Below are 14288 nucleotides of genomic sequence, written 5' to 3'. Positions count from 1 at the left end.
AAGAGAACCCTAGTAAAGGAGGCCACAGATTCAGAAAGGAAGCAGAAACGCACCTCGCCAAGGTGAGGAGCCCACCCAGAGGTGTAAAAGTCACGCCCCACCCTCTTTTGCAATTGAAGGAATATTGGTGGAAACCCTCTTGGATTCAGGATGCTCAGGAGGCCGGGCTCCAGAAGGAGTGGCATCACCAGGCGCCTGCAGGCAGCAGTCCTGCTCTGAAGCATGGAGGTTCTGTCCCTAAGCATCTCCACTGGCTAGAGGAACACAAGGACTTGAGCGTCACTTAGCACAGCAACTCACCCCCACGAGTGCTCAGAGCTCTAGTGGTGGTGATGAGCGTGGTTAGCAGTAGCAGCAGCGGCATGTAGTTCATATCAAAAAGGGACTCTGCAAAAATGGAAAATTAAGTGCCAAGCAGTAATAAAGCATCAAGTTGCAGTAAAGTTGCTGGACTTCAGAAATAAAGAAGCCCCTTGGGCAATCAGGCAGAAAGATCAATTCTGTTGTAAGGGGAAGGAGCAGTCCAGGCTGGCCTTCGATTACCAAACAATGACCTCAATAAATTCTAAAAAGTAGAAAGAGCACAGACAGTTCTCCAATCTTAATGCAGAAAGGGCTAAAATTAATAATAAAGCAGAAAATAAAAATCCACTATCATCTAAAAATAAGACAACAACGAAGTTCCTCTGTGTCAGAAAAGAAATTCAAACCAAATCATCAAAGTATCTAGGAAATAATGATGATGGGTACAAACAAAGCATAGAGCTAAAGCAGGCTCCAGAGGAAAATGCATAGCCTGCAATACTTTCATGTATGTAAATAAAAGAGAAAAAATGAATGGATTAAGCATCTAACACAAAAAGTTTGAAATAAAATAAAACAAGCCCAAGGAAAATTAATGTAAGGAATTAATAAATAAAAAGCTGAAATAAAATTACAGAAAATCAATAAAAATAATAAATATATTAAAAATTCACCCTTTGGAGAAATAAAAGAAATAAGCAAAAAATTGTTAAGACGAATCAGGAGTTAACAGAGAAAGGACAAATCTGAAGAATAAGAAACTAACCAGGGAAAAGTACACACAAGAACAAAGATAAGTGAAACCATGAGAAGAGGTTACTCAACTCCATGGAATACAACTGCAATCTTAGATGAAAGAAACTACAGTTATAAGAGTGCATCTTTGAGAAAAACATTCCAGAAAAGAAAGTAAATCTGAACAGAAGAATTTGCACAGAAAAAAAAAAGGGAATGTTCTCTCTTCTAAATGAACATTTGGGATGGAAGGTGGTCACCCATGAGCGAAGCATCCAGCCTCATCCCTGGCCCATGGCCAGTGCTGCCTGCACTTGCTCTTATTGTCAAAATAGACTCAAAATCCTTCATAATTGTTAGTCAAAAGAACCAAGCAGCAAATTAGATAAAAACACAACATGACCTGCTGACTTAATTCCAGAAATTCAATAATTTTTCAATACTATAAAAGAGGATAGATCACACAATTTTGCCCATGGGTTATTTTTTTTAAAAAGTCTTTTGATAAAGTTCAAGATCATTGTTTAAAAAAAAACAAAAAAGAAAATGTCTCTAACTAGGAATAGTTACATCCTTCAAATTATAACATTTATTTAACTTAATCCAAAAGCCAGCATACTGCTTAAAGCACAAACATCAGTCCTACTAAATAATAATAATAAAAAAACAAGTGAGTCTACTACCATGCTAATGTTAATTTTTTTTTTTTTCTGGAGGCACAAGGCAAAGCAATTGGAAAGAAAAGACGGTTTTAAAAATCAGAAAATGCATATTCATTTGAAAATGATGTGATTATATACCCAGAAATCCTAAAAGGATCAAATGAAAAACCACTACAAACAATGAGAGAATTCAAAATGCTTGGAAGAAGCATATTTACTGAAAACCTTTTGAAACCTTTATCTTAAATTTTTTTTTAAATGTGACCATATCACCTGTTTTTTAAAAAGTTGGGCAAAGAGCCAATGACAGATGTTCAGTTGCCCTCCCATCTGCAACCATCCCTCAGGAATCCTTGCTGACTACCCTATGGATGAGAGTTTTATTTAAACAAGAGTGGAATTCCCGTATGTTTCCTCACTCTAAACTCTTCCAGCTTTGCTTTCTTTCCCTACGTGTTACCATAGATACTTCCAAGCAAGTATCTCCATCTGTTACACTCCGTAGAGCTTAGTCACACCTGAGCAGGCAAGGCAAGCGGAGCTCCACAGACCCTCTGGTCTCGTACAACACATGGAGAGTCTGGGGCAAGTCCTGCGGGAGAGGGTGGAACTGCTGTCCAGCTGTGGCTGCTGGTGTCTGTAGTGGGTTGAACAGAAGACCCTGAAGTTATGTCTAATGGGAACCTCAGATTATGAACTTGCTTGAAATAAGAGTCATTGCAGATCTAATTAAATTAAGGATGCTGCTATGAGATTATCAGAGTGGGCCTTAAAGACAATGGCCAGTGTCCCTGTAAGAGACAGAAGGGGACAAGATGCAGAGACATGAAGAGGCCAGTGAGGATGGGCGCAGAGATTGGAGTTTTGAAGCCCCAGGCCAAGGGATGCCAACTACTGCTGGTGACCACCAGAAGCTAGGAGAGAGGTGTGAAAATCTTCTCCCTCAGAGCATCCAGGGAACCCAGCTTTGCCAACACCTTGGTTTTGATTTCTTTGAAATGATAAACTTCAGAATTTAGAAACTGCTGTTGTTTTAAGCAACCAAGATTGCGGTAATTTTTTTCAGCAGGATTAGGAAACCAATACAGTATCTCAGGTGGGGGTGTGGTAGGAGTGATGCACAAGATGGAGCTGTATATATGCACGTCTCTATGACCACAAAGCTGAGCTGCAGGATGGTCAGATCCAACCCATCAAGGCACCAGTGGCTGGTCCAAGTGAGCAATCCCCATGGGTGTCTAGGGAACAGGAGTGGCTTTTGCAGGGAACAAGACAGTGGCAACCGACCCTATAAATGCTTCTCTCTCAGTCCTGACAAGAGGTGAGCTGTGTCTCGTGTTTCCAAACCCAACTATTCCATTACCCTACAGATGCACAGGAATTAGCAGAACTTCTGAGCTCCACTCGTCAATGGAGTGTGGGCTTCTGGCACCTCACCAGGATGAAGCCATGCCCCCTACCTTAAGTCTGGGTAGGACACACTGCAGGATGGTCAACCAGACCAGACCTGGCTCTGAGAGTCTTACATACGTATGATGCAACTTTCACCCTACTTAATTCCATAGGTCACTCGGACTTTGGTTTTTAACATATATCCTCGAAGTATTTCTATGCTCTACATTTCTTAGCTTCTGTAAAAGTCATTTAGACTTAACAAAATACATTACTGCTGCTGCTTCTGTCTACTGTTTAGTGAGGGCTAAGGACAAGCCCTGCTTGGTAACAGTTCTTGTACACTAAATCATCTAATCAGCACCAAGGCCAGCGACTATCTAGGGAGGCTGGTGTTACTGTCGCCATAATAGAGATGAGAAAACTGAGTAAACCAAAGAATTAGTACAAGTTTATTTGATGCTGCAGTTGGGTTCTCCAGGAAGCACATTCTGAAACAGAAATCGGTGTTTATTAGGGGATGCCGTTTGGATCAACGCCCATCAGGAAGGAAGGATGCAGGACTTGGCAGAGGGAGAGGCTGAGCTGGGATGTGGGCCTGACAACTTCAGACAAACTCAAAGAAGCTCTGGAGCTAAAATGGCCCATCGGACCTGTTCTGCATTGGGCCAAAACGGAGAGAATTTAAACCCCCAACTCTATCAGTCACGGATGTGGACCACTCTTTGAAAGGTATGACATTGAGCTGGGAGCTCTATGCACCTAAGGCAGCCTGGAAGCGTCTAAGAGCTGAAAGTCAGTCACTAACAACACCCTCAACAGCAGGACAGCCGGCCTTTCTTTCAGGGAGATGCGAGTGGCCCATCCTCATGTTCACTGCACAGGGCTGTTAAGCGGGAGAAGAGAATCCACACTCAGATTCCACCTGAGACCAAAGTGCATGCTCTACCCACCACCTCATATTCTCTCTCATATCAAGACATTCACGAGCTACTGAGAAGGATATCAAACATGATTCACCCAGAGTCTGGCCAGCAGGACCTCACATCACCTAAGGGAGGCATGCTGTGATTACTGCTGCAAAAATGGATAGGAAGCATGTCCCTTCCCTATGCGCCCAGCCTATCCAGTCCACTGCACTCCACAAATATGATGAGACTGCTGCAGGTCTGTCACCGTGCAGTTAACATTATCAACACCTGGTATTACTCACTGACGTACTCACTATGTACCCGGTCCAGTTAAGTCCTTTTCATTTATCATCTCATTTAATCATCTCTGCTGCCCGAGGAAGAAGTCATTATTATTATTCTTCACACTTTGCAGATAACTAGGAACACCCCCAGCCCTGTCTCTCCTTGGGGTGCCTCCCGGTGACTATGTGCACATACTCTCTCCATGGCACCAGCTCATTGGCTTTCTCTCTACTCTTTAAAGACACCCCTTAGAACTAGAGCAAAGTTCTTGCTAAAGTCAAGCTGCAGATATAGTACCCTCTCAAGTTCACACAATCCAGCAGATTCATCATTTGTCCTGCAAGTACACAGAAGGAGCCCATCCTGTGCGACGCCCCATGGTGGGGTGCTGCTGATGCTCTCCTTGTTTTCTAGGGATTTTAAAAAGCATCACTGATGGTTTAATAAATGATTAGACATCAATATCCTCCACAAACTCTCCTCAAAAATAAACATGTGGAATGGAGAGTGCCTCAGATCTCTGTGTGTAATGGAACAAAATGCATGGGTTGGTGAAAGTAAAGGAAAACCACCGATGTCAGCCAGGGCAATGCGGCGTTCAGCCAGCATGTGATCAGTCTGTAATGATGTGTCTAATTTGACACGAATCCATTCCTTTGAAAGAACTGAAAGCTCAGGATTCAGGTGACAGATTCAAGAAAAGGACAGAGACGGCTGATGGCTCATCAATGGTATTTTTCATTTTTAGAGAAATTTTTCTTTTTCAGGCTCCTTTGATCAAATCTCTAAGACAAAACTCGTAGTCTAAGAAGGCTTCCCTTTACCTCTGTTCCTTCTGCCCCCTCCCCAAGACAGCTTCACAAACACTAGAAAACAAACCTGGATCTCATTCCGTCATTAGAGTCAAACAGTCTATTACCAACATAAAGCTTCCTGGCCTCAAACATTCTCAAAATTGCCAGAGCGTTTTTAAAGGGTTTGGTATCCTGCAGGGAAGTGTAAATTTTTGTTTCATTGTTCACTTGCCCTACACCAAACTCTCTTTGGTGGGATGAGATGGTGCAAAGTCCCTGTCATTTAGAGGAGAATGGGGTTTACCTGTCCAGCTGGGGCAAGGATAATGAAGTGTAATAGGAAAGAACAAATCTGACTCCATATCAGATCTGTTTCTTTTCCTTCAACCTTCGTATTCTATTGCTTTTGCTAGAAGTTAATCACTAAAGGGACACTGCCTATAAGCTTCAAGTATACATAATGGCCTAACTCCAGGACCCCTGCCTCCCAGGCCTGAATGTTAAGCTAAAGAGAAAAATTCCATATGAGATCGATCATATGTGGAATCTAAAAAAAAAGAACATAAATACAAAATAGAACAGACTCATAGACATAGAATACACACTTGTGGTTGCCAAGGGGGATGGGGGGTGGGAAGGGACAGACTAGGAGTTCAAAATCTGTAGATACTGACAGGCATATGCAGAATAGATAAACAAGATCACATTGTATAGCACAGGGAAATATATACAAGATCTTGTGGTAGCTCACAGTGGGAAAAAAAATGTGACAATGAATATATGTATGTTCATGTATAACTGAAAAATTGTGCTGTACACTGAAATTTGACACAATATTGTAAAATGACTATAACTTAATAGAAAAAAAAGTTAATAAAATAAAATAAAATACCTTTGTTTAGCTCACAGGAAACATCCTGACCAGGCCCACCTGGGAATGACTGCAGGAAGGAAACAATTAACACACCCCTCGTGGGTCTGGCCCGAACCAGGAAATATCTGTAACAATTTTATCGCTCCCCTCCTTCTTTTTTACCTTTACCTCCTCACTTCCCCATCTTTGTTCTATAAAAAACATTAGCATCCAACCCCGGGCAAGATGGTTCTTTGGGACACTAGTCCACCATCTTCTCAGTGTGCTGGCTTTCCAAATAAAGTGGCTATTCCTTGCCCCAACAACTCGTCTCTCGATTTACTGGCCTGCTGTGTGGCAAGCAGTACCAGCTTGGACTCAGGAACAGAAGGAGAAAGGAGAGCAGAGGTGTGATGGGCATTTAGATGTGCTTTAGGATTCAGCCACAGTAAGTACTTGCCCGTTTTTACCTCTTCTCTACACTTACCCCACTCCTTCCACATTGTAATGTCTTTAGAACAGGTAAATGATAGCTTGCTCAAGTAGGCTACCGATCATAACCAATTCATAGCTGGATGCTATGCAAAATGAACTGTGGTACAATCTCCACCCCCTCCCCCAGCCCCTTGTGGAAAAATATTAATATCCTAAGCTTCTCTAAAGACGAACAGTAGGAACAGAGATCCAAATTCCTGACAATTAGTCTCCTCCACAGCCAGAAACTGGGCAGCTGGTAACCTGCTGTTTTTCCTTTGAGCTTCTCAGATTAGATTCTAAATGCAATTTAATTCCAGACTCCAACACACAGTTCCTGAATTATACTGAAAAAGAATCAGTTATGTAACAAATCTGCCTTACTACTGATTACACACTTGCCATAGAGGACAGGCTATATTTTCTACTTGAGGTCCAAACTAAAATTTTTCAAACTGTATCACGACTTAAATATATGAAAGAATCCACTGCATAAAGGAATCCTATAAAATGTCTCTGAGATATGAGAAACCCTGTCAGAAAATCAATATGCACTGCTCAGCTGATCTTCTTTAATAACTATGGATCCTTATACAAACTGCTTGCTGAAGAAATCTACAAATTCCCCTTTCTCTCTCATGAGAAAATACAAGATACACACAATGAAAATGCTGACCGTGCTACAAATACCAAGGAAATAAAAATATAAGAAAAGTAAGCAAGTTCCAGATACAAAATGTAATTGTAATATATAAATAGGGATGCGTGGAAATTCCTTGAGGATGGTTCAGTATTGTGCTGACGTGACGCTGACCTACAGAAGCTTAGCACACAGAGAACAGACAAGGCGTGTGCTGAAGATGAAGCGAGGGCCAGGCAAGCACAGGGCGCAGGCGGGGCCGAGCTCCAGGGCGATGGACCCGCCACCCCTACCAGGGGAGGCAGACCCCCACCCAGATCCTGGTCGTCTCTGCAGAACTGCCGGCGCAGGGCCCGAGCGGGAGGCAGGCACCCCGGCACAAGGTGGGAGCTCTCACCGTGTCTTCCTAGCCCCGGCTTCCCTCTGCTTTAACACAATCGTAAACAAAAAAGACTCCTGGCTGCTTCTGTGGACCTTTCCATCACATGCATGTTACTCTACTGATACAGGTAAAATTCTTATTTTCTTGTTAATCATAAATTATTAAGGGCTTTTGGTGCTTATGCTAAATTTATGATAGAGAAACAAAATAGCCTTCTTACATAGACAATACAAAACTGCTTTCTTTTTTTAAAGTTTCCTAGTATCTGAATAACTTATTCTCTTGGTTATTAAGGGTTTCAGAGTCCCTTAACTACCGCAGATTCTAGAAAAATTCCTCTTTGAAACCCAGTTAGGAAAACAAAGACAGAAAAGAGTTAGAAGAAAAGTTGCCCGGACCAGTACGAAGGGAATCAGAGAGAGTAACTGAAAAGAATCTCTGCCTCGGCCACAAGCCAAGTCCATTCCAAGTGTGTTCGCTCTCTTCCTCTTCCTCTTCCTGGCCCAGCCTCCTCCCCTTCCCTTCCCGTACTTTTCTTACCCCCTGAATAACTCAGTGCTCAGCCCTCAGGTGAGGCAGAGCAAGGAAGCACCAGCACCAGCAGGGAATGGGGGAAGCCAAACTCACCCAGGGCAAACTGGGCTGGGTGTGAGGCATGTCTGCGGTGGGGAAAGTCAAGCACAGGGGACAGGGCCGCAGTTGGGGGAGGGGACACCTTCCCATGGACCAGGGTGTCAGAGCCCCAGCTGGGGGAGGGGCACCCTCACATGGACTGGGTGTCTGAGCCCACCTAGGGGAGGGGACACCCCCATGTAGATGGGATGCCAGAGCCCCAGCTGGGGGAGGGGAACATGGTCTGGGGAGGGGACACCAGGCCAAGTGAGAGGGCACCTGAGCAGGGGAAGGTGTTGACAATCCAGATAGGAGACGCCTCACATACGGGGATTCATCAAATATGTAAAATATTATGGATCCTGGGAGCTAAGTATTTCTCACTACTGATCAAGGGAGCTGCCATGGAGGGACAGAGAACTGGCATGACACTTACATCGGGCTGGAGATGGAAATACCAGTGTGAAGTCACGGTGTCTAATACGTAAGTAGATATAAAAATAGAGACGTACAAAGTGTGGGCCTTGGCTTGGGGCACTGACACCTCAGTGGCAATGGAAAGACCCAAAGCCCAGATCTTGCCACTAAATGTCATTCTTCACCAAAAAGCACCAGGGCTCCTTGGAGAGACGGCTGATTTTAGGGCCAGGGCAGGGAGGGCATGAGATGAGATATCTTGTGCCAGAAATTGAGGAAATGCTCGAAGAATCATGGGGACCTGTCAAAGGTACAGCTTGAAGGGGCACACACTAGAGAAATCTGAGGCCATCTGGGCATCAAAATACACAGGGATGGCAACGGTTTATAACCTACTGAGCACCAGGCCGTGCAGATACTAGTAAGTAAACGAATACATTGAAAGTTTGATGAGAAACAGGATATTTGCCTGGTTTCAAAGCATCTCTTCACAAAATATGCATAATTACAAGGAGGAAAAGAGTAATTTCAAAATGGGAAAGTCTGGTGGACAGCACCGCAATAGCAAGGACACTGTAAGTAACGGGGTGAAGTGGATGGACGGGCCCTAGACAGAACGTGATGAGGACACACCACCCCTTCTGTGATTCCTGCCAAAATGTGTAACTGAACCTGTTCATGTGGAAATACTGGACACCACAATTTAAAGGACATCTTACAAAATAACTGGCCTGCCACCTTCAAATGCGTTAAGATAATGAAAGCCAAGGAAAGACTAAGGGATTGTTCCAGACGGAAAAGCAAGGAGACTTAAGAACAGAACGTGATGAGTGGGCCCTTTTGCTGTAAAGGACACTACTGGGAAAGCTGGAGGGACCTGAACGTCAGCAACTGAACCAGGTGCATTTCTGGCTTTGACGGCCGCATTGCGGCTATGCAGGAGGGCGGTACCGTGGGAACTACACACTAAAGCATCTGGGGGCAGTGGAACATCAGATTGGCAACCTATCTCTGAAAGGCTTAGAGGAAAAACATTATCTGTACTGGATCTGCAACGCATTGGTAGGTCTGTAAAAAAAAAACGCATTCGGGTTATACTCTCTGTTTAAATGTGTTAGGAAACACCGTCCATAATTTTCAGGTATTAAGTAAATTTCCTCGAGTAGATTATTTATCATAGCTGGAGAATGAATTCTACTTGAAGACAAATGCAGATGAAATCAATTTCCTGAGAACAATGAACTGAGACACAAGACAGAAGGGGAATAAGGGTTCTCATTAAGTCAATATTCTTGTGAACAGAGAAGTTACTACACACTGTTAATGGATTGTCAATGTTCAAAGAATAAAATGAAACAAAAAATTACTACTCCAGATCCACGTGAAGTAAAAAGCACTCCCTGGGGTCTCAGAAGGCAGGGCGGTACTAGTGGCGGACATCTCATTCTTTATTTCAGACCAGTATTCTTCATTTTAAATAGCTTTGCTTTAACGATGACACCACAGCGATATTACCACCTAACCTTCTGTCTTATATACACTGTTCATAAAAAGAATTCAGTAACATGTTTTCATGCATCACAAACCACTGTTATTTTTAGGTCATATTTCCAGCAGTGGCCAAGGTACTTAAAAGCTCTCTTACCTCATTACTTTGATGTTTACCTATGAACCTTCCATTTTAAATCTGTTGGCAGATTTTGCCTTTCCCAGCTCTGGAAATCACTGCGAAATTATTTCTGAAGGGATGGAAACCTTGACCTTACATTCTTCTGTTCCTTTCAATGTTATTTTTATATGAAACACTATGGAATGAAGAATTTTTAATTCTTTTTGCTATTCCAGAATTATCCTATCTCTGCCTGTCTACTGATAAGGAGTATTTTTCTTTGTTGGTTTTGGAAATTGAGTGAATAAAAATTTAAGATTACATTCTTTCCACATTTCTTTTTTTCTTTTAACCAAAGCAAGAAAATAACAGTGCTTAAAAAAAAAAAAAAACCAGTACAGTTCTTGATATCTAAAATACGACAGGTTCTTTACAAATCACTTACTTTTTCCTATGTCTTTTAACCCCGTTTGAGCCCTACAGGCAGGTATCCTAACCCTCATTTCCCAGATGTCTCTTCTATCACATCGCACCAGCAGACACTCTATTGATTCATGAAACAGCAGAAGAAATGGCTACAAAATATTCAAGGGATGTGTTCCGGGGTAACCCAAAACCAGGAAGATGCTGCAAGCTGGGGAACAAGTTTGAGTGCCCGTTGCCTGTGTGACGAGATCTTTCCTGCAGTGACTTTCATAGTGTAAACTGTCGGAGCAAGTTATGTGCTCATTCCTGCATAAAACATACCCATCGCCCTGACCTGCACGTGACCACCTAAGGTTGGGCTTGACGGCCCCACTGAAGGGAGGGTGGAGCGTGGACGTGATGGGAGAAAGGAGAAATGTCCTAAATATCCCCAAGGGAGGCTCCGAAACGCAGAAACGGCGAGTCAGAGCTGGGCAGAGTGCGTGGAAGAAGGAACACTTCTGCCACCACTTCCCAGGCGCAGCGGAGTTGTTTCCTCTTTTAATAAAATACCCACCTTCTTTCTCCCATTTGGTTAGTGACTGACCGGACGCCGTGTGTGTCTCTGGCCACGCTACTGACGTGTCTATTCTGCTCAGTCACAGGGAACGCGTGAAGACACGGTTTTCTCCACCTCCTGGAGGGGACGTTTCTTAGTAATGTCCAAATAACTGGAGGCCACCGTGCCAAACTGGGCCACTGCCTTTACCCTCTCTCAGTGCCCGCAAAGGACGTGTCTTTCAGGCTGCTCTCAATGAACACTGTGTCATGAGAGCTGGGACAGGGCTACCTAGGAAAGGGGTCCCTAGAAAGCATTCCAGCTACAAGCGGTTACTGCAGACCCAAGGCTGAGCCTCCAACACCGTCTCAAGTTCCCAGACACAGCACTCCACCAAGCGAGTGACACATGGGTTTGTCAGACCCCACGGGGCTCAAACAACCCACGTCTAAAAGCCCCTTTGCAACAACAGTGCTGTTGATAACTCTCTCCTCAACCCCACTGCATTTTACACACGGCCGCGTTTGTTTCATTTGGTTCCAGTACAGCAAAACAAAATATACTTTTTACAGATTAAAAAAAAGAGTTTTAAGAAAAAGCCCAAACCACTGACCTTCCTGTTTACAGATGTACCTAATAGGAAATAAAATGGCTTTTTAAATGCTTTTAACTAACTAAATAGAATGGTCTCGTTGAAATGCCATGTATTAGTAAAACTAAATTTGCTGTTGCAGCATTTAAAGAATTATGCTTTTGTGTCCTGGGACCTGCCGGAAGATTAAGAAATAGAGAAATCTTTTGTCCTCTGTAAAAATGGGGTTTTGGATATCAAGGTACAGAGAGCTTGAGGGGGGATTATGAATTTAACTGTGTAAGTTATTTCACTCTAAAAATAAAGAGTGCTAAATTATAATGTATAATAACAGCTTTTAACCATCAATCAGCAAAATGGAATTGTCATTTCCAATTTTCACTGCTGCTAATTGCTAAGTGACTTCTGGTGGTGGAGGAGGGAGTTGGCTGCCTACCCATCAGCAAAACGCAGAGTCAACATCACAGAGCAGACCTGGAGCTCCAGCCAGGTACCAGCCAACAGTCACACCCTGAGCAGGTGCAAGGCATCCCCCTCCCTGAAGGGATAGGGAAGGTCAGCGTGCAGAGGCAGAGGTGCTCTCACCTGCCAGACTAGGTGCTCCTTGGCCCCTGGTGCTGCAGACAGGCAGACGCTCAGCACGATGGTGTGGGAAGAGGAGGTGAGGACGCTGGCAATGATGGCATCTCGCATGTTGAAGGGCAGCATGGTGTACACCACGAAGATGATAAAGAGGAAGAATGACACCTAGAAGTGGGCAAGAAGGACAGTGAGAGTCAGAGAGTCCTGTCTCCAAGTGCTTCCTCTCTCCTTCCCATGAAAGGCTGCGTAAACCCCCAGGAACCACACCCACTTAAGAGACAATATCATGACAGAACAAGAAGGCGTGTTCAAACTAATCCACCGGATTACAATAAAAGACTAACCATGTGATGGAAGGAAAAAAGGTTCTTTTTCAAAATCAAGGGACTTCCAGTTTTGGTATCCAAACAATTGCAGATATTAGGTTAATCTGAGTAGTTCAAGGGCAGGGATACAAAGCTGGTCCTAAACTCTCAGGGTTTCGTATCTGTGCTTCAGAACACATATCTGGACTCTTTACATTTTCTGTCATACTGTTCCGGGAGAATGGATGGCTGTTGTCTGTGGGAAGTTAGTGGAAGTAGATGCAAAAAACAGCTTAGAGGTGAGTCTCCTACCATGAAAACAGTTTGACAGTTTCCTAAAGGTTAAATATACAACTACCAATTAGCATGACTCAGCTCTTTCATTCCTAAATACACACCCTAGAAAACTGAAAACAAGTACTCAAACAAATACATGCACACACATGTTCCTACAGCACTAGTTACAATATTCAAAAGGTGTAAATAACACACATGTCCATCAAGGGATGAATGGATACATGAATAGCATGTGGTAGATCCATACAATGGAATACTATTCAGCCCTGAAAAGGCAGGAAGTACAGATACATGCTACTACCGTGTGGATGAACTTCCAAAAAATAATGCTAAGTGAGCAATGCTAGAGCAAAAGACCCCATATTGTGTAATTCCATTTGTATGAAACATCCAGAATGAGTAAATTTACAGAGACAGAAAGCAGACTGATGGGTTTTAGGGGCTGGGGCAAGGAAGAATGGAAGTAACTGCTCAACAGGAAAGGAGTTTTCTTTGGGGTGATTAAAATGTTTTGGAACTAGCTGGAACTGCACGCTGCACAACAATGTGAATGTACTAAAAGCCACTGAAGTCTTCCCTTTAAAGTGGTTAATTTATGTTATGTCAACATCACCTCAATAAAAAAAAATCAATGCGAAACAGCTTAGAGGAAGGTTTGGAATGGAAAAGAAAATGGCTTAGTAGGTAATAAAACAGGCCATTTTCATTACAACAGAAGCAGAGGCAGGAGAACTTCAAAAGGGATAAAAAAAAAGTGATAAATCAAGTGGAAAAAAGACCGAGGTCAGGGAAATAGGGAACAAGGCATTTGGTGAACTCTGCCACACAGCTCTTCACTCCAAAAATAAGTGAGGCTAAGGAGAGAGCTTATTCCACTTTGACAGCGTGACTTCTGTGATGTGAAAGAGTCCTGAAGCCCAGCACAGCGGGCAGGAGACAGAGACCTGGCATCAGCTGTCCTGCTGGAGTCAGGGCGTGAGTCCACGGGAAAGACGTGGGCAAAAGGCTCTGCCCTGGCGGATTCACAGAGACGGACGCCTGGGTGGACGCCAGCCTTGTTTCCCTCCTGCAAAGTCACAGGCACCTGCACTGCATGTTACAATCAAAAAGTAACCGGACAGATTCTCTTAAGCAGAGTTCCTCAGCTTGGATAATTCTTTGCGGTGGACACTGTGCATTGCAGGATGGTTTGCAGCATTCCTGGCCTGTACCTCCTCGGTGCCGGCAGCATCACCCCTTCAAGGTTGTGACAACTAAACACATCTCCAGGCATCACCAAACACCTTCCAGGGAGTAATGTCACCTCGCTCAAGAGCCACTGAGCTACAGGAAAAGTTTCTTCTCAGAATGTGGAAAACAACTGTCGTGTAGTCACGGCTTACTGAGCAAATTAAATTTACTTCAGAATCCCTAATATCCAGCGACTTTATAGGAAATATTTTCAATTAAGGTATTATTTCTACACACAGACTCTATGCC

The 14288-nt window shown here is 43.5% G+C and overlaps 1 protein-coding gene across 3 annotated transcripts in view; it reads right to left on the bottom strand.

Annotated features, from left to right (window-relative positions):
• Positions 1 to 14288, bottom strand: part of ADCY2 (adenylate cyclase 2) — a 379164-nt gene that overhangs the window by 267521 nt on the left and 97355 nt on the right. For all 3 annotated transcript variants that reach the window (XM_032469849.1, XM_032469844.1, XM_032469848.1), the window contains one exon: positions 12211 to 12372. In XM_032469849.1, the coding sequence (XP_032325740.1) occupies positions 12211 to 12372 (162 nt within the window). The remainder of the gene's footprint in view (positions 1 to 12210; positions 12373 to 14288) is intronic.

This window comes from Camelus ferus, chromosome 3, assembly GCF_009834535.1.
Source record: "Camelus ferus isolate YT-003-E chromosome 3, BCGSAC_Cfer_1.0, whole genome shotgun sequence".
Lineage (NCBI taxonomy): Eukaryota > Metazoa > Chordata > Mammalia > Artiodactyla > Camelidae > Camelus > Camelus ferus.
This window is presented reverse-complemented; position numbering and strand designations above follow the sequence as displayed.